Genomic DNA, 20,335 nt, shown 5'->3' with positions numbered 1-20,335 from the left:
ATCAGGATGCTGGTGTCTGAAAGGCCTGGGTCCAGGTCCCAGCTTTGTCATTCCCAGCTGTCCTCCTAATACTGGAGAGAGTGATGTTAACTCCAGGCTTTCCACCCGCAGGGCTCTGTCCCAGTCCTTCCTGTGGATCATCTCATTTAATCCTCAGCATAACCTGGGGCAGTAGGTGTGTGTGAAACACCTGGACCTCGGAGCTCTGCAGAGAAGCGCCCAAAAGTGTCGTGACGGGTGTTATTTCTATCACGTCACTCCCACTGGAACAGGAAAATAGGGCTCAAGAGCCATGGAGGTGTGTGACCAAGGTGACACAGCCAGAACAGGATTTGAATCTAGATGACTGTGATGGGACGGTATTTTCCCCGGGGACCACAGGTGACAGGTGTCACAACCACGAGACACCCATGCTCACCACCTGCTTTCCCTCAGCCCTGAACAATCTGGGCTTCCGGCTGTCCTGAAGTTAGGGCAGTGCCTGCAGCAAGATGGGGAGGGAGCTGAGGCCAGGAGGGGGTAGCTGGGGCTTGCCAGGGACCTCTCCTGCCACCCACTGGGCTTCTTTCCTGCAGGACCTCTGCCCCATAAAATGTCATTGGGCCGCAGTTACCTTCCCTGGGCTGTCCTTGACCGGGAGAGCCCATCCACTGTGCCCCCTCCCCAGATCTGCTTGTTGTCCCCTGCATTCCAACAAGAAATGAATGCTGGCCTCCTGCCTGGAAGAGGTAGGGAGCTTGCCCAGCCTTTAAGGGGTAAGAGAGAGCCAGGGCAAGAGCTGGAAAAGGAGAAAGGGGGAGTAAAAGAGAGAGAGAGCGTTCGAGGATCAGGAAGTAGCTAAGCTGTTGAGTAGGTGACAGATGGGAGAGCAAAGGGCCATTGGAGGCTCCACAGTCCATTCATAACCTGACGCTATGGGCTAAGGAAATGCAGGTTTTTATACACACACACACACACACACACACACACACAGGTTCACAAAAATAAATTCAAACCACAAAATCACAGCTGGTCACTGAGGCCTTCTGCAGCCGTGCTCACCCCCTTCCCCTGTCAGAAAATGAGAAGTCACCCAGGTGTTTTCTCAGATAGAGACAAGGCTGGTTGGGATGTTCATGTCTTGCAAATCAGAGCTCTGCCAGGGGGCTTCCCTGGTGGCACAGTAGTTGAGAATCTGCCTGCCAATGCAGGGGACGTGGGTTCGAGCCCTTGTCTGGGAGGATCCCACATGCTGCGGAGCAACTAGTCCCGTGAGCCACAGCTACTGAGCCTGCGCGTCTGGAGCTTGTGCTCTGCAACAAGAGAGGCCGCGATAGTGAGAGGCCTGTGCACCGCGATGAAGAGTCACCCCCGCTTGCCACACCTGGAGAAAGCCCTCGCACAGAAACGAAGACCCAACACAGCCAAAAATAAATAAATTAATTAATTAAAAAACTTAAAACAAAACCAAAAAACCACTCTCTCTAAAAAAAACAAACAAAAAAACAGAAAAAAAGCTTTGCCAGGGAGGTCAGTCTGTATGTTCTGTTTGAAAGCTGCAGATGAAGGCTGCTGATCCCACCTCTGATCGGCCTGGTTTCGTTTGTTTGTTTGTTTTATTCTGTCTGTACCTCACTTCTCTCACCTGTAAAATGGAGGTAATAGCAACATTGACTGTAAAGACCACATGGGTTAATATGTGTGAAGTAGTAAACTGTGCCCGGTACCACAGACTCCTTCTGTGAATGTCCGCGTTGCTGTCTGTCTGTTTGCTTGTTTTTGTTGTTTTCTTGATGATGTGGGAGGACAGCACCATCTCAACCCGATCACAGCCATCCTGGGGAGAGCTTTGATTTGCATCGTCTCAGTCCCAACCCAGACAAAGTTGACCTCTGAACACTCGCATATCATCTTGCTTGTTGCCCAGGGACATTTCTGGGTGTGGGTGTCAGAGGCAGGCTGAGCTCCCCTGATCGCTGCTAGAGGGATTCTGAGAATCCAGCTGGTCTCTGTGGCGTGGCACGTGCAAGAGAACTCCATATATTCAACTTGCAGGCATCCAGGCAAATCAACCTCCACTACTTTTTTTGGGGGGATTAACAATGAACCACTATGAATGAGGTTAACCAAACTAGCTAATATTTACTGAGGCTTGTTAGGTACCAGCCACTATGCCATGCACTGTTTTATTTAATTCTTGGCCCAACCCATTTCACAGAAGCGGGCTCAGAAAAGTCAAGTAACTTGCCCAGTTACAAATCTTGTAAGTGATAGGTCCAAGATTCGAACCCTAGCTGTTGGACTCCAGCATATTTTCTTTTTTGTAAAGTTTTGTTTTCAAAACATAATATACATCTCGAAAAGAGCACAACTGATAAGTGTACACTTGAAGAATTTTCACAAAGTGTATGCACCCACCCTAACCAGAACCCAGAACAAGAAGCAGAACATCACCACCCACCCCCTCCCCTCCGAGAAGACTCCCTGTGCTCATTCTTGTTACCCCCTCCCGCTTGTCTGACTTCCAATCATAGATTAATTCTGCTTGGTTTTGAGCTTCATGGAAATGGAATCTTACAGATTCCATTTGCTGCCTGGTTTCTTTCACTCAACTATGTGAGGTTCGACCACGTTGTCTGATGTAGCTGTGGTTCATTCATTCTCACTGCTACATTGCATTACACTCTGTTATCTATTCCTGCAGAACAAATTATGGCAAACTTAACGGATCCAAAAAACACACACTTATGTCACAATTTCTGTGGGTCACGAATCTGGGCTCTGCTTAGCTGGGTTCTCTGCTCAGGATCTCTCCCAGGCTGCAATGAGGGAGGTGGCCAGGGCTGGGGTCTCATCTGAGGCTCAGCTGGGGAAGGATCCTCTTTCCAGTTCATGTGGTGGTTGGCAGGATACAGTTCCCTGAGGGTTGTTAGTTAGTCTGAGGGCCTCACCGCCTTGCTGGCTGTTAGCCAGAGATCCTGCACTGTTTCTTGCCATGTGGGCCTCTCCATAAGGTGGCTTGCTTCATCAAAGCCAGTGACAGTCCATAGAGAGGGTCTCCAGGCAAGATGGAAGTTACAATCTTCTGTAACATAATCACAGAAATGACATGCCCATCACCTTTGCAGCATCTACTGATTAGAAATAAGGTACAGTCCTGCCTACTCTCAAGGGGAGGGGACACAGAGGTGTGAACACCAGGGATAATTGGGGGCTGTTGTGTATGCCTTTTGGTCTGCACATGTGCACATATCTCTTGGGTATATATCTAGGAGTAGAATTTCTGGGTCACACATACGTCCGGCTTTATGAGATACTGCCAAACATTTTTCCAAAGTGCAGGTACCCTCTACACTCCCTCAGCAGGCTATGAGCTTCCCAGTTAGAGCACATGCTTTCAATACACTCCTCCCCTCTCTCTTTACAGAAGGGGTGTTTGAGCTGGGGCTCTTTGGGACGACAGGTCCTAATTCTAGCCCCATGTCAGAATCACTGAATTCCCGGGCCGCTTCGCCAGACATTCTGATCATTTGAGGGCTCAAGTACAAACTGGAAGGTCCACTCCATGAGGCGAGGATCCCTGTATCCTTGGTGTCCGGAGCAGTACCCGGCAGCAGTACCTGGCAGGTACCAGGTAGCTGGCACTCAATAAATGTTTTTTTGATTAAGTGAATGAGTTTAGGAAATATTGTTCAAGAGATGGGCCCCAGGGAGGGTATAAACTGCTTAAACGGGAAGGAAACTTTGTTGTGTCTGAGGCTGTGTGCATTTTTCTGGGAAGAGGGCTCAGAGCCTCAACCAGGTATGTCCCCAACAAAGGTTAAAGGCTGCTATGATTGGCTACTGTCCGACTTAGGTATTTTATCACATGAAGAAAGAACTGGTCCCAGGGTTGGAGGCATGGGAATTGTGGACAAAGGTCCCATGGTCCTTAGAAGTAAAAAGCGAGACAGTGCTTGCCTGGGGTGGCTCATAAACTGAGACCTTGCTTGTTTTGACCTTTGACCCATGGTAGTTCTTTTGGTACATCTAGCCACTGCCTGGCCTCCTGGGAGCCTCCCTGTGTCTGTCTGTTGAACAGAAAATTCCAGAAGGCCTCGGTGCCCTGAGTTTCCATCAGGGGCAAGCCAACATGAGCCTTAGCTTTTGAAAAACCCCTTTCAATGAATAGAAAGCCTCCCAGTTTATCTGGTTTGAGATGACCTCATCCTTTGTCACCTTCTCTCTTGTTTTCTGGAGGTTGCTCAGCGTCTTCCTGTTGTCTGCATTCTTTTCTCATGTGAACAGTGCACCTATTTTGGGCATTTTGTTGTTGTTGTTTTGGGTCATTCCTGTCACACATTTTTTATATTCCTTTCCAGTCAGATCAACCTCATGCCTCTCTAGACATTTCTTCTCAGGTTTCCTCTGAATCATTTCGTTTGGTCTAAATATGTCCAGTGTTTCCTCCTTCCTCACTGCACTCCACATAGACCCTCTCTTTTCTGCGGAACAACTGTTCTTTTCTTTCGAATCCCTGACCCAAATCCTCATCTTTCACCATGTTTTCTGACTTCTCCTAAGAACTGATTGTTTTTTGAAACTTAAGCCTCAAATATCATCCCTTCTAATCTGCGTCTGAATTTGGATCACGGTCAAGAAGCAGGGGAGACAGGAACGTGGCTGCGTAATTAGGATCCTCAGCAGAAGGGCTGAGTGTTCATCGGGGGGATCAGAGGGGCCTGGGGATGGAGCAAGAGGTATCTTCTTCTGCCTCGGGTAGGGCTTAGGGTGGGGTTGTCAGGAAAGCGCTAAGAAAAAAGGAACCATTTGACTTGAGTTTTAAGGGAACAGTAGGATTTCCGGAGGCAGAGCAGGGAGAGAAGAGGATTGTCCAAGGAAGGAGCAGTGGGAATGGAGGCTAGAAGATGAGTCATCAGAGAAGTTAGGGAAAAGAGTACAGAAGGAGAGGGGTGGCCAGGTGCTGAGACCGCAGACTGAAGGTCCATGGTCAGCCCTCAGATATGTTTGTCTGGTTTTCCCAGTGTGTTAAGACTTTTAATTAGTTGCTGAAGGGAGAGGCCTCTTTCTGTGGAGTGACAGAGAAACCTATTCAAATTGTCTTCAGCATGAATGCAAATTCACTGGTTACCAAAAATGAAAAGTCTAGAGGGAACCTCTGGGTTCAGGCTCAGATGATTTCATGAGGCCTTGGCCTCTCTCCAGCTCTCAGGGATTCTTTGAACCATGTGGATCCAACCTTAGACAGAATCTCTCTATAATGGTCACAAAAAGGCGGCCGAAGCTCCAGCCCTTACATCTTCTCAGCTTTGAATTCCATAGGGAAGGATAAGAGTCTTTTTCCTAAGCTTCCCTCCATGGCCTCACTGTTTCTCATTTTCTCTGGGTGGGTCACAAGCCCATTCCTGAGCCAATTATTGTGGCCCAGGAGACTGCTCTGATTGGCTGAGCTTGAGCCACATGCCCAGCCCTGCAGCCAGAGGTGGAATCAACACCATCTCTGAGAAACTGGACTGAGACTAGGAGAAAGGTGTTGTCCCCAAAGGGGGATCATAACCCCATAATATTTTAGAAGAGAGGTCAATTGCTATTAGGTGACAAAAACCAGATGTCTACCACAGTAGCCAACATGTACAGCTCATTGACATCTGGATTTATGCCTTTTTTTGGGAAAATGGGAATATCTGGCAATACCTGGACTCTCTTCTTGTATATAGATCAACAATCTGCTGGGGCTGAGAAGAGGCTCCCTCTTTAGATACAGCCTATGTTCTGCCTGCCCAATGCACTGCTCATATTTCCTCTCTGGCTCCTGGAAGCACTTGAATTTTTATTGCCAGCATAATTTGATTCTGTAAAGAAATCTGTTTTTCCCACCAGAATGGAAGAGCCAAATGTACAGGGGTCAAATAGCTCTCCTGTGCTCCCACAAACTCCTGAGGACAAATGCCTGGCCATTTTTGATAGTCTCATTCCTTGCTCATTTTAAAAGCCTTCTTTAAAAAAAATATTGAATACATAGTGATTTTAGAATCTGTTATCTGATAATTCCAACATCTGAAGTCTTTGGGTGGGAGTGGCAGAGGGGTGGTGTCTCAATGTCTTGTTTGTTGTGTCTGCTTACTCTGGCTCATACTGACTTATTGCTTGGATGTTTAGTAATTTGACTGTGATCTCATTCTTGATTGAACTTAATCTGTGGGAATCCTGAGGGGTCTGATTCCTGGCTGCTTTGCTCTCCGAAGTCTTTTTTGTTTGTTTCAGCTGGATGCCAGGGATGCTAATAACCTCTGAACACTGACATTTATTTCCTCAACTTGGGAGTTTTCCCACTGAATACATGGAGTATAAACTTGAGCCCCAGACCCACGTGGTTACAAACCTTCAGGGTGATCATCATCATCATCAGTATTGTGGCCATTATTAGTTTTCCCCTCCAGAGCCACATTGAAAACTACAGGTTTTCATAGGCTCCCCTTTCTGAAAGTCCAGAAAAAAAAAGTTTTTAAGCCCTCCTCTTGCCAGGGTGTGGAGCATCTTTGAGGGTGCCAGCTTAATATAGGCATCTTAGACTTGGTTAGCTCATTTTTCAAGGCCCAAGGCTTAATCTCCCTTTTCCTGCACTTACTAAAGGCAAATGGCTTCCTCATTTGCTTATGCTTTGGCTGTAGCTCACTCTGTTTGTGTGTGTGTCTGTATGTTCCTTTGAGATTGCCTACATAAAAATTGTTTTTTATTCTGGGATTTTGGAAACACACACAAAACTAGAAAAGCCTGCGATTAACTCCATGTATTCATCATCCAGCTTCAACATTTTCCCAGTGTTCTCTCATTCTTTTTTCTTCCTTTTTGAGTTTTTTTCTAGGTTAATTTAAAGCAAGTTGTGTCATTTCACCCATAAAGACATCCTAACTGAAAGGACTTTTTGTTCCTTTACATTATCCCCGCCTTGACATGATCACAGCTAAAAATACTTATAATCATTCCTGAATATCATCTAATATTCAGTCCATGCTCACATTTCCTTGATTCTCTCAGAGATATCTTTTTTACTGTTGGTTTGTTAGAATCAGGATCCAGACAATGTCCACACATTACACTTGGTTGTTATGTCTCTGAAATGTCTTTAATTCTGTAACAGCAACACCCGCCCCTGACCTTTTTTATCCCCCAGCCACTGATTTGTTGGAGAAACTGGGTCTTTTGTCCTGGAGAACATTCACATCCTGGATTTGGCTGATCACTTCTTCTTGGTTTCAGTTAACTTGTTCCTCTTTTCCCCATGTTTCCTGTAAACAAATAGTTAGATCTAGAGGTCTGAGGAGATCAAAGTCTTTTTGTTGTCCAGACGCCTTCGTAGGCGGTACTGTGTGATCCATCCTGCATCACACAGTGAGCACATAATGTCTGGTCATCCTGTTTTTAACGATATTGAGATTGAATGGTAGGTCCAGTGCTAACAGACTGAGCCATCCATTACAAAGTTCCCAACGGCTTTTTTTCCCCCAATAATTCACATTTTTAATTTTTAATTATGGTAAAATATACATAACATTTACCATCTTAACCATTTAAAAATATACAGTTCGGGCTTCCCTGGTGGCGCAGTGTTTGAGAGTCCGCCTGCCGATGCAGGGGATGCGGGTTCGTGCCCCGGTCCAGGAAGATGCCACATGCCGCGGAGCAGCTTGGCCCGTGAGCCATGGCCGCTGAGCCTGCGCGTCCGGAGCATGTGCTCCGCAACGGGAGAGGCCACAACAGTGAGAGGCCTGCGTACCGCAAAAACAAACAAACAAACAAACAAAACACACAAGTGGCACGGAAGAAGCCAGAATCTAAAGAATACCTGGGCCCAAGGAAATCTTGGAAGATAGTGAGTTAAAGAGAATAGTGAGGATAATGACGATGGTAGGAGAGCATGTATGCTTTGTGGTCCTATGTACTAAGGGTTTTGTATACAAGCTCCCATTGGGAAGGCTACGAGCTAGGTGCCATTTTTATTCTCATCTTAAAGAAGAGGGATCTGAGCTAATTAAGCAGAGGGAAGGTTAGGGGCTTTTCCTGGCTGAGACCACAAGACAAAGCGGTGGTCACGCCCCCTAGCCAGGACTTGATTGGCTGGAGATTTGATTGGCAGGAGAGCTGAGCGGCTTCTCCTGCCAGAAGCAGCTGGTGCCCTTCAGCCTTTCTTACACTTCAAGCCCTAAGAAAGGGCTTGCGTGCTTCCCAAGTGGCAACTTCTGTGCATTTAAAAATTTCCTCTTGAAAATCCCAGCCTTAGCCCATTCACAAAAGGTATCTGGGTCCTTTCTTGGCGGTGGCCTAGTCGTATTCACCAAAGAGAAGAGCACGTCCCATAAGAGCTGGCGGCTTTGGGAGGACCGGGGAAGGCGTCAGCTGGCAGGAAGCTCCCTGAAAGAATTAGAGGAATCCCCACCCATCCATGAGCTGCCTATTCTTCACCCTTAGAAACGGGGCTTGTGATGTGCCAGGCACTGCAGGCATTTTGCCATTTAACCCTCCCGCTGCCCCACGCAGTAGGCCCCTTGCTAACAGTTTTGGTTGCTTTTGTTGAGGAACCTGCGATACAGAGGTCAAGCCACTTACTCAGAGTCATTCGGGGCAGTGGTGGGGCTTGACCCCTATTTGTTTGACTCCAAATCTGGCCTCTGAACTCTGAGAGACACTGCCGGCTTCTCGAGGGATGTGGGAAGTGGATTCGAGTGAGCACGGCCTGGGCCGCGGTTCCCGTCCCTCTGCCACATGGACAGAGCCACAGACCCAGTTCGCTGTGAAGGCCCAGCATCTTATACCAAGTCTCATTTTCACAGCCAGAGATATTAGTGTGGAAATAGGACTTTTGATTCTTGAAAGGTCTGCTTGGTGAAGAGATGGTCAAACATTAAAACTACAAACTCCATTTTTTTGGGGGGGGCAATTCTGAAGCTTAAGATGTGTAATTTCATCTCAGTGCTTCAACCGTGCCACCTCTGTGAACGGGTGAAGAGTTTCAAAGTTTTATACAGGAGGCTAAAAAACTAAGGCTCCTTGTGAAAATACTAAGTGTAAAACTTAGGAAAGAGGAATTCTACTTTCTGTTCTTTTCTGCTTAAAGACAACGAAGATATACTCCCTGGAAGGAACGGATGCCAAGACAGATGTATACAAGTGCCCTTTAGGATCCAGCAAAACTTTCAAATGGATTATTGTTTTCTTCCCGACAAACAGGGATTTCTGACAACATATTAACAACAAGCCTGAAATGCAAACCTGAGTCCTGGAGTGAAACCCCCAGGAGCAATGGTGCGAGGTATCCAAGGGGGCCACCCTGGTAAGGGAGACACAGAAGGAAGGGGTGTGGAAAAGTGAACCTGGGCGGGGGAGGGCAGCAGGTGGGGAGGAAATCCTGTTTCTGCCACTTAGTAGCCAGGGAACGGTACCCTCTGTCAACTCAGCTTTCCCCTCTCTCTAAGGGGCTGACACTTGCCAGCATCCCTTGCGGGTTGATGGGAGAGATGAAGCATGTGCGGTGTGGAGCAGGTGCCTGTCCCTTGGTAAGTCTTTCCCCCAGTTGTGAATTCCACGAATTTGAAAGCTACTAGCTGTAGCTCTTCTGGGGACCCTGACAAAGGTTCAGCTTGGCCATTTCAGACCCTTCTCGGCTGAGGGATGTCCAGCGCCAAACAGGCTGGCATGTCCCTTGCGTTGTGTGTGAATGAGGCAGCCCAGGAATAATGCATGTGAAACCTCATTATGTAAATCCTCAGGTTTTCAGTACATGACAATGGCTTTTTTGGGGGCCCTTCTCTGTCCCATTCTGTGGTCTGGTGTCTCTGCTTTGGGACCTAGTCTGCCAAGCCCTGGGGGCGAGGGTGGGCACCCTGGGGAGGGGTGAGCTCTCCAGAGGGCACATCAAAGGGAAAGTCACAACTCTGTCACTGGCCCAGCTCTCCCTGTCATTGCTTGGTGTGAAAGGAAACTGTCCTCTGCCTGAGGCAACCCCATGTCACACACAGATTAAGGCCTGTAATGTTTAATTCAGAGCAGTGAGCACTGGAAACACCACATCCAGGCTCCCTCAGAGCAGGACAGCCACTTTTCATTTCTGGGGCTCTAAGCCAGAGAGCCTGCTGTCTGGAAACCTATTGCCTGGAAGGTTCGCAGGATGGAGGGCAGGCTTCTGCAAGGAACTATCTGACCATCACCTACTGGTTGAGGAGAAGGGCACCCTTCTATGACCTTGGCCTCCTTAGAGCTCATGCAGGCAACAAACACACACATACAAATACACACACATGCCAACACACAACACATACTCACATGGACACACATACACACAAGCATGCGTATACAAATACACAGCCCCAAGTCAGAAAGACTGGAGTACTATTCTGGCTACTCAGAAGAGAAACCCAGATCTTTATTCTCAGAGAGCTTATTCCTCGGTGTATCCCTGGCACCTGGCAGAGCAATGAAAATCAGAATTGCCGCCTTTGAAAACACTCGGGCTGTTCACTCAACTGATTGTGGTCATCATTGCAGGAGGCAGGGAAGTCAGATCATGATGCTGGACACCCTTAAGCTCAGTACAGTGCTGTGTGTCAATTATGTCTCAATAAAACTGGTAGAAGAAATAGTTATCTGGATAGAAAGAACAAGATAAAATACACGAATTATCAAAAGTTAAAAAAATACAGACGAGCTAGACTATGAGTCTCAGAAAGCACTGTTCACAACAGCCAGGACATGGAAGCAGCCTAAATGTCGATGGAGGAGTGGATAAAGAAGATGTGGTACAAATATACAGTGGAATACTACTCTGCCATAAAAAAGAATGAAGTAATGCCATTTGCAGCAACATGGATGGACCTAGAGACTATCATACTATGTGAAGTGAGTCAGACAAAGACAAGTATCATATGATATCACTTATATGTGGAATCTAAAAAAAATGATACAAATGTGCTTATTTATAAAACAGAAACAGACTCAAAGACTTTGAAAACAAACTTATGGTTACCAAAGTGGAAATGTGGTGGGGAGGGATAAATAAAGAGTTTGGGATTAACATATACACACTATTATATATAAAATATATAATCAACAAGGACCTACTGTATAGCACAGGGAACTCTACTCAGTATTCTGTAATAACTTATATGGGAAAAGAATCTGAAAAAGAATAGATATATGTGTATGTATAACTGAATCACTTTGCTGTACACCTGAAACTAACACAACACTGTAAATCAACTATACTCCAATATAAAATAAAAATTAACTTAAAAAAAAAGAAAGTTTAAAAACATAGAGGCAAGCTAGACTATGAGTCTCAGAGAGGCTAAGCTGACACATATATATGGAATCTAAAAAAAAAAAAAAAAAAGAATGTTCAGATGAACCTAGGGGCAGCCAGGTATAAAGACACAGATGTAGAGAATGGACTTGAGGACATGGGGAGGGGGAAGGGTAAGCTGGGACGAAGTGAGAGAGAGGCATGGACATATATACACTACCAAATGTAAAACAGATAGCTAGTGGGAAGCAGCTGCATAGCACAGGGAGATCAGCTCATTGCTTTGCGACCACCTAGGGGGGTGGGATAAGGAGGGTGGGAGGGAGACACAAGAGGGAGGGATCTGAGGATATACGTATGCATATAGCTGATTCACTTTGTTACACAGCAGAAATGAACACAACACTGTAAAGCAATTATACTCCAATAAAGATGGTAAAAAAATAAAAGCTGCCTGAAGTCACACAGTAAATGGCAGAACAAGAGTCTAAACCTAAGTCTGCCTAACGCTAAAGCTATTCAGCCACCTTCCTTTGAAATGAGTGAATGCATTCTTTGCTGCCTGAATCCTACTGGGGCCTCAGTTGGCTGTTTCTAAAGGGAGCTGAGGGGCAGCCTCAGAGGCTCTGCTCCGAGCAGGGACCTCTCACCTTCTGCTGCCTGATCGCCCTGGTGACCCTCTTCTCCTGGTGCAGCCGCTCTTCCATGTGCGCCAGGGCCTCCTTCAGCAGCGCCTTTTCTTCGGCCTCTTTGGAGATGTCGTCCTTCAGCTTTGCCACCTGTGACTGGTACATCTGAACCGACACTTTGCTCTGCCTGAGCACACAGGAGAGACAAAGTCTCTTTTCTCCTCATCTTTCTCACTCACCACCAATGCTACCGACCTGGGAGATCCTCAGAACACTTCCATATATGCCTGGCTTCGCGGTTTCCTTACAAGTGGGGGGAAGGCTGAAGATGTGGGGACTAGAGGGCAGAATAAATAGCCCATTGGCTGTGGACGTGCAGCACGAAGGGGGCAACGGTTATGCTACCAGCCCCTCCCAATTTCCCAGAGAGGGTGCGGGAACGGATACCACTGAAAATAGGATGGAATTACGAAAAGCACACACATGGTGAAACATCAGACACATTTATAAAAGGTGCACCTTATTCCTTAACAGTAGGGTACTTTAACTGCTGCTTTCTTGCCCAGAGACTTGGGTCCATCAGGCCCTGAGTCACCATCCCGCCTGCCCCCCTCCACACCCAGGCCTCTGTCCTCTTGTCCTGGTCCCTACGGGTCTGCAGCTGCACCGAGGTTTAGCCTGGAGAATGGAGGCCTGGGCCTTTTGCCGGAGACATAGGCCATACTTGAGCTGTTCAATGTCCTTCTCGTATCGTCTCAAAAGCTCTTCTTTTCTCTGCAGCTGGTTCTTGAGTAGGGTGATCTTATCAAACACCAGGTACAGGTCTCTTTGTCGAAGCTGGTAGACTCTCTCCCTCTCTTTTGGGGAGAGGTGTTTCATGGACACGTGACCTGACATACCTTTGATGTTCATCAAAGTCCCGAGGGTTTTGCTCATATCCATGTACTACGAGAAAGCATTTCTCAGGTAAGAGGCCTGGCCCAAGACCGCTGGTGGCCACTTTGAGGAGGCAAACATCTAACTCTGTTTCATTCATTTTCTGCAGTTGCAGAGAAGAAACACATGCTTTGCAAATGAGTGCATTTGGGGTTTTTAGTACGACTTTCATTTTCCCCCGCATCCATTTACACTATGCCTTTTTGAGAATTGGGGTGGGGGAGGGGGAATGACAACAGACATAAACATTCATTCTTACTACCCAGTCTTCCAAGGAATTGGGCTCTGCAATTTCCAGCCCATGCTGGGATAGGAGATGGGTCTCGTGGAGCTACTGTACCAACTAAACATGTATGTGGAGTTGATGTTTAAACTATCTGCAGGGCACACAGGTTTGCACAGGAGGGGACTGATGCTGGGTATACCTACCAGGTTTTCACTGAGATCTAAAGCGTCAGCCACATCCATTTTCCCTAACTTCTCAGAGACCATGATGGACCCTGGGCTGGAAAGGCCATTTTGAGGCTGAAATAAAAAAAAGAAGAAAAACTCTCTTGGCATTCCATTATGATTTTCTACATCCAGAATAATAACCCAAAGAATAATGGAAGAACCGGAAAGATACTAAAGAATAATTTGAGAGAGTTAATTTTTTTAACATCTTTATTGGAGTATAATTGCATTACAATGGTGTGTTAGTTTCTGCTGTATCAAAAAGTGAATCAGCTATACGTATCCATATATCACCATATCCCCTGACTCTTGCATCTCCCTCCCACCCTCCCTATCCCACCCCTCTAGGTAGACACACAGCAACGACCTGCTCTCCCTGTGCTATGCAGCTGCTTCCCACTAGCTATCTATTTTACCTTTGGTAGCGTGTGTGTGTATATATGTCCACGCCAAGAGAGTTGGTTTTAAATCCACTCTGACTCTGTGAACTGCTTTCTTTATGACTGTGCTCCTACCCCTTCAGAGCACAACTGCCTTTGAAATGATGCATCACTTGTGCCGTTGTTTGGCCACCGTCTCGTCTGTCTTCCCTTTAGGCCAGTGGTTCTCAACCGGGGGTGACTCTGGCCACCCTACCCCCTCCAGGACATTTAGCAATGCCTGGACACATTTGTGGGTGTCATAATTGCTGCTGGCGTCTAGTGGGTAGAGGACAAGGATGCTGCTAAACACCCCATGATGCATAGGGCAGTCTCCCAAACAAAGAGTTACCTGGCTCAAAAAATCAGTACCGCTGATGTTGAGAAGACAAGCTCCAGAAAAATGGAGACCATGTGGCTTTTGCTCACTATCTCCCTCCTTGTGCCCAGCATGGCACCTGGCACCGAGTGGTGCATAGTGGTCATGTTTGTTGAATGAACGAATGAAGGTTAAGTGGAAAATGGCCTCCCTCCTTTTTACTAAAGGAATCTCATTTCTGTGCAGCAGAAACCATACCCTCACAAAATTCGGCCCAACCTTCTCCTAGCTCTGGAACCTGGTGGGTGGGCATCCCTTCAGAACCTTTCCAGAGACAATGCAGATAGTGTTTGCAGCTGCATCTCCCTAAGACCCCAACCAGCCAGCTGGCTGCTGGAAGCCCAACTGACTGCATGGAAAGGCCACCAGACTGAATAGGGGACCTGATCTGAACGACTACAAATAACCATAACAAGCCTCCTTAAAAAATAAATTGGCTTTTAATGCTTGCCATGAGCCTCTCTTAGCCCTAGCATTTGTTGGCACTACCCTGAAACCCTCTGAGATTAAAAACAAAACAACTACAGAAATATAAATGCCCCCAAAGTGACTGTGATAGATAAGAGTGGACATATTTGTCTATGTACCTATGGAGATGAGAATAAAAGAGGGTATCTGAAGATGACAATAAACCGGGCAGATCTGCTGCAAAAAGAACCTGAGATGCTGTTCAGTGTCTTCAGCTACCCTGAGCTGCATCCTCTGTACCGCTCCAGACGCCCCCTCTTTTCCTGAGGGGAGGGTCACTAAGGAAGAGCCTGGGCTACAGGATCCAAGCACACAGTCCCCACCCGGTCTCTGCAGGCTCGCAGACAGACCACCAGGGACACACCGCTGGTGTGTCTTCAATCATTATTCTGTGACCTTGGGTGAGGTACTTGACCTCCTGAAGCCTTAATTTTTCTTATCTGTTAAATGGGGACAATAATAGTAACTATGACACAAGGCTGCTACGATGGTTAAATGACATAAGGCATGGAGCCGGCTGAGCTCAACGCCTGGCACACAGTAAGCAGTTCACAGATGTCAGCTATTCTTCCTCCTGCTCTTTCCTTTAATTACTGCCAACCTTGGAGGATTGAGAGTTGGGAGGTTTCCTGCTCTGTGGTGTCAGTGGTGGGATGAGGGCTTGTTGCCAAGGGGAAGGTCAATCTTGGAAGCAGGACCATCAGGACGTGAGATCCAGCTGAGCTCCCCACCTGGAGACAGGCCCTCTACTCCCAACCTCAGAGAAGGAAGATTCGATTTTACCAGGAAGACCAACACGTTTCTGAAGACTCACATCTCTAGACGTGTGAGCAAATGTCTAGAAAAATTGTAGGAGAAAATGCTGGTACAGAGAGGATGGCTTTATTATGTTTTCCAAAAGCTGGTTTAGACTAGCTGCCGCAGCAAGCCACGCTGACCTGAGCTGTCCATTGTCATGTGTCAGTCAAACACCTGATCAAACATCCATTTAGGATACACGGCACCTTCAACCTAACAATCAAATTACTTCTGAAAATCCTGGAAAACACAAACTATGCTCCCTAAGAAAGGAAGGTTTTCTTGGATAATACTCTTTAAATACTGTTTGACAATAATAACTATCATCTATTAAAGTGCTCGCTATGAGCTAGGCACTGGGATAATCACTTTACATGATGATCTCCTTTAATTTTTCCATCATCATTTTACAGCTGGGAAATGAAGTCCCAGAAAGGTTAGGAGCCTGCCCAAGGTCACAGAGCTTGTAGAGCTGGGATTAGGACACAGGTCTCTGATTCTAGAACTTGTGTCTTCTTAATCATCATGGCTCCCTTCTGCTGCCCTTTATGTGTTCATGTTTTTCAGTTTATAGCAAAAAGCAAGTGTTAGGCAAGCTCATGACATAATGTTGTACATTAGCTTGTTGGATATTTTCTGCAGAATATAACATGTGATGTGAAAAGGAGGGCCCAGAGATTGACCTGGCCAGCATCAGTGCAATGCTATATCATGCTGTACATGATGGGAAGCCGCCTTTCTATTCAAACATTGGATCACTATTACGGCCAGGCAACGACCAGTCCATACAGGTGCCAGCCCATCAGGGAGGACCTGGCCTCGAACCAATGATGTATACAGTGGTGCCAGGGCACACGGCTCGTGTCTGTCCTCATGCCCACCCTCCCCACGTGTCAGTCAATGCAGAGACAAAGTTTCTTTGGTTACCGTTCCGATCTCTACTCTTGAAAAAGTTGGCAAGTCAGGTTTTACATCCAATATTTTCCGAACATTTTTTTCCATCCCGAGGGTCTTTAAGTCTAGAAATGATCCATCCATGTGGTCCTTGTGATCTATAAAAGAAAAAGTTTACACTCAAAAGAAAGGCTCAGGAAGAAGTTACTGCATGTAAAAGTCACAGCTGCTATTTACTGGACCCTTACCACAGGCCAGTACTAATTAGCTCACCATCCTCCCTTGGCAGGTGAGGCATCGAGGCCCAGAGAGGTGACATGACTTGTCCAAGGCCACACAGCTCATATGAGGCTGCAGCCTCCCAGGGCGGGGGCACTGAGGGGGAACCTTCGGCCACAGGTGTGAGGATGGACTTGAACCCAGGCTTCTGTGTCCTGGCCCAGGGCTCCACCCAGCAGCAAGCTTGGCTTCTTGAAAGCCCTATGCCCTCTAAACAGGGTATTTATCCTGGGAAGTTCCCCAAGGTTGGTCCTTGCACAGCATCCGTCTATGAAAAAGTTTTCACTGGGCCACAGTGAAATAAGAAAAAGAGGGACAAGGTTCTGAGTTTTTCATGAAATCCTGTTTATTTAATATCAAGGCCTGCTCTTGACTCTGAGCTCATGCCTACCCATCTATTTTTTTTTCCTGCCCATCTTTTTTTATAACTCTGTTTTTTTAGTTATGAAATGATGGGGATAGAAGATGGTGGTCCTGGCAAATTGGTTAGTCCCTAAAGTGAACCCTCAAGTCTGGGGTCCACGGTTCTCAGCACAGAGGGCGTGACTAGGCAGGAGGAAACTTACTTGACAAGCAGGCCTTCTCAAGTTCTTTAATTCGTGCACGAAGCTCAGATAAAGCCTTTTTCTGACACTGAATGACTTCCTCATGTCGGGACGCTTTGCACTTGGCCCCTAGATCACTGAAGGACTGCTCCTGTGGCCAGAATGGTGAGGACAGCAGCTTTATCAGTGATCACAACCTCCCTCTCTTGTATTTGAAGAAACATGAACAAATCATGGATTAGCAGAAACCCTGTCACTTACTTAGTACCTTGGAAAATATCATTACAGGGCTTCAGCAGAGAAGGAATTTAAAAATTTCATTTCGAATACAAAGTCACATCTAGGAAGATTTCCAACTTTCCTACCGACTTAGCATCACTGTAAATAAGAGATCCCCCGTATGTTCCCTCCCCACGTTTTCTTTCTCTTGTTCTTCTAATGCTCTTCTAAGCTGGGGTTTCCACTTGTTGTCATTCTGGTCTCATCTCTGAACAATCACATCAGATTTGCTCCTGGAGGGGCTTTTTGTTTTTTGCCGGCACCATGCGGCATGTGGGATCTTAGTTCCCTGACCAGGGATCGAAACCGTGCCCCCTGCAGCGGAAGCACAGAGTCTTAACAACTGGACCGCCAGGGAAGTCCCTGGAGCGGCCTTTTTTTTTTTTTTTTTTTTTTGCGTTACTCGGGCCTCTCACTGTTGTGGCCTCTCCCGTTGCGGAGCACAGGCTCCGGACACGCAGGCTCAGTGGCCATGGCTCACAGGCCCAGCCGCTCCGCGGCATGTGGGATCCTCCCGGACCGAGGCATGAACCGGTGTCCCCTGCATCGGCAGGCGGACTCTCAACCACTGCGCCACCAGGGAAGCCCCAGGTGGTTCTTATCGGCCAACTTGGGGAAAACCTTCTTCTATGACTTTGTGGCTGAAAATGTAGTCTGCAGAGCTGTGCTATCGGTACCAGCTGGGAGCTGTTCAGAAATGCAGAATCCCAGGCTCCCCCCACCCAAGACCTGCTGAGTCAGAATCTGCATTTCAACAACATCCGCATACGATCCGTGGACACCTTTGAGTTGAGAGGTGCCACTGTTACCTATCCTGTAATTGGCTGGTTTCTGGAAAAGTAAGTAGCCGTTTTGGCCATGTGTTTCCCCTGATATGCATGAAGAGAAAGCAAAAGACTGAAATACTATTGGTTGGTCTTGCACACACTTAGACACAAACCAGGACCCGCAGTAACGACTGGGATTTGTATCAATAAAATCAGCTGCGGTATATAAACAAAGTATCATTTCTAGACATTTCAATAACCTTGCCTCTTCAAGTTGATCTTCAAGTTGATCTCTGAGTTTTAGGATTCAAGCTTCATGTTAATTCCTCCTACATCATTCACCCTCTTTAATTAATTTAGCTCCCAACAAGGAGTTGCTGAGATTCCTCCATCTAAGTACGCGCCCTCTGTTTCTCATAGGAAAGCCCATTTCATCAGTTTCCAGTAGTAAAGAGAAGGACGGGGACCACCTTACCGATTTCTCTTCCATTAGCCGCTTGACTCTGGCTTTCAGCTTCTCCTCTTGCTGTAGCCTTTCCTCAGTCAGCTTCTCCTTCTCTGCCAGATGCTGCCGAGTTTCCTGAGAACTGTTGATCTTCATCTGAAATGAGGGGAAGGGGAACTGCAGCTGATGGGGGACAGGACTAACGCAGGAGTCATTTCCACTACCTTTGGGGGCGGGACAAAGGTTCACGAAACTTTCTTCAAAACACAGAAAAACGATGCTTAGCATAGTAACTAATAGCGAAGTAGTAGAGCATCGTGGTTAAGAACTCAGACTCTAGATCTAGATAGAATCTCAGCTCTAGTTCTTTCTAGACACTTCTTCGTATAGAAAATAAGCGGGTGAACTAAGGCAGGCCTCTTCCTCCTCATTCATCCCTGCCGGCCACTTGGGTGTGGGATTCCGTGGAGAGCACAGGCCCGTGAAGGGGCTCTGCAGCACGCCTACCTGACCTACTGCCCTTTTCAAATTGGCTTTAATGAGGTTTTCTCTGTTCCTCATTTCTTGCAGTTGAAGCAATTTCCTTCTGGAATCCTCCCGAAGCTTCTCTTCAACCTGAAAGGATGATGAAACCGAGGGCTTGCTGCTAATGTGATCATCATGCCCTCTGGGGAAACTCTTCTTGGGGGGTGCTAGTGGCAGTGGGGGAGTCCCTGAGGGGTAGGGACAGCTGCAGCCCAGCAGCAGGGGTCACAGGCATGCACAGGGTGGAGGCAAACTCACAGGGAGTTGCCCCCTACGGGAAAGGGATGAGCTCTGCACCCGGGGCTCAACTATGTTCTACCGCACACTCCCATCCCAGCTCGGTCCCTAACAAGCCGTACGAGACTCGGAAAGTTATTTCACTGCTCCGTGACTCAGTGCCCTCATCTGTCAAATGGGGATGATGATACTAGTATCACTGCATAGAGTTATTGTGGGGATTCAATGTTTGGCATAGTGCTTAAGGGCTCTGTGAGTGTGTTAAGTACTGTTGTAAGCTATGAAAGGTAGACGGGAATGTCCGCCGTACAGTCTCTTTCTAATAACTCGTGATGGGTACTTGGAAATGTTATGATTGGGTTTATTATCATAACTGTTTGTCATTACCACTTTGAGCACACTCACTGGTGGTAACCTCTATGGAGGCTTGCTAAAGCAATGTCTATTAAGAATTGCAGCCTGCAAACGAAGGCATTTAAAGTGGAGAAGCTTGCCTACTTATCCCCCCTTGCTTGGGTAACAGTCAACGCACGGTAGGCTTGGGAGTGCTCCACGCTACCCTTGGCTGGCCAGTGTAGGCCTCGCAGCTGCTCAATTCTTGGATGCACCTGCTGAGCCCTGGGCCCTGGCACTAACAGGAAATGAGGCAAACTCTCGTAAATAAATGGAAAGTGTTTGTGCTGAAACAAATTCACAGGCTGTTTTTTTAGGGATCTGAAGAGGGGGATCACAGGGATCTAATAAAAGACCCAGAAAAGCCCTTAAGAGCTTTCTTCTGAGTAGTGTGGTCCAGTGGAAGAGCCTCTACCCAGCTCCGTTACCTTGGAAAAGTCATCTAAGCTCTCTGGGCCTTAGTTTTCTCCCAGGTCTAAACATGCTCTGACTTCTATGTCAGCAGCCTTTTTCATGTGCTGCAAAAGCCAAGTCCAGCCTTGGACTCTGCCCCTGTCTGTGTTCTGCATGAACAGCCCCTGTTCCCAGCCCCAAGCCTCAGAGTCACCTTCAGC

The 20,335-nt window shown here is 47.1% G+C and overlaps 2 protein-coding genes across 2 annotated transcripts in view; both read right to left on the bottom strand.

The window, feature by feature from the left end:
• The window catches only part of LOC308609790 (forkhead-associated domain-containing protein 1-like), a gene marked incomplete at its 3' end in the record, with an annotated part of 332,609 nt that overhangs the window by 95,012 nt on the left and 217,262 nt on the right, over positions 1-20,335 (bottom strand).
• The window catches only part of LOC308609806 (forkhead-associated domain-containing protein 1-like), a gene marked incomplete at its 3' end in the record, with an annotated part of 90,888 nt that continues 71,301 nt past the window's right edge, over positions 749-20,335 (bottom strand). The window contains exons 10-17 of the mRNA XM_081259107.1: positions 19,080-19,181; positions 18,606-18,722; positions 17,097-17,226; positions 16,285-16,409; positions 13,270-13,365; positions 12,629-12,849; positions 11,926-12,091; positions 749-778 (exon numbers count right to left, since the gene is read on the bottom strand). Of these exons, the coding sequence (XP_081115233.1) occupies positions 749-778; positions 11,926-12,091; positions 12,629-12,849; positions 13,270-13,365; positions 16,285-16,409; positions 17,097-17,226; positions 18,606-18,722; positions 19,080-19,181 (987 nt within the window). The remainder of the gene's footprint in view (positions 779-11,925; positions 12,092-12,628; positions 12,850-13,269; positions 13,366-16,284; positions 16,410-17,096; positions 17,227-18,605; positions 18,723-19,079; positions 19,182-20,335) is intronic.

The sequence above is a fragment of the Mesoplodon bidens genome (genome assembly GCF_964165515.1).
Source record: "Mesoplodon bidens genome assembly, contig: HAP1_SCAFFOLD_103, whole genome shotgun sequence".
NCBI classification, from domain to species: Eukaryota; Metazoa; Chordata; class Mammalia; order Artiodactyla; family Ziphiidae; genus Mesoplodon; species Mesoplodon bidens.
Note: the sequence above shows the minus strand (reverse complement) of the source record. Positions and strands in the feature narration are given on the sequence as shown.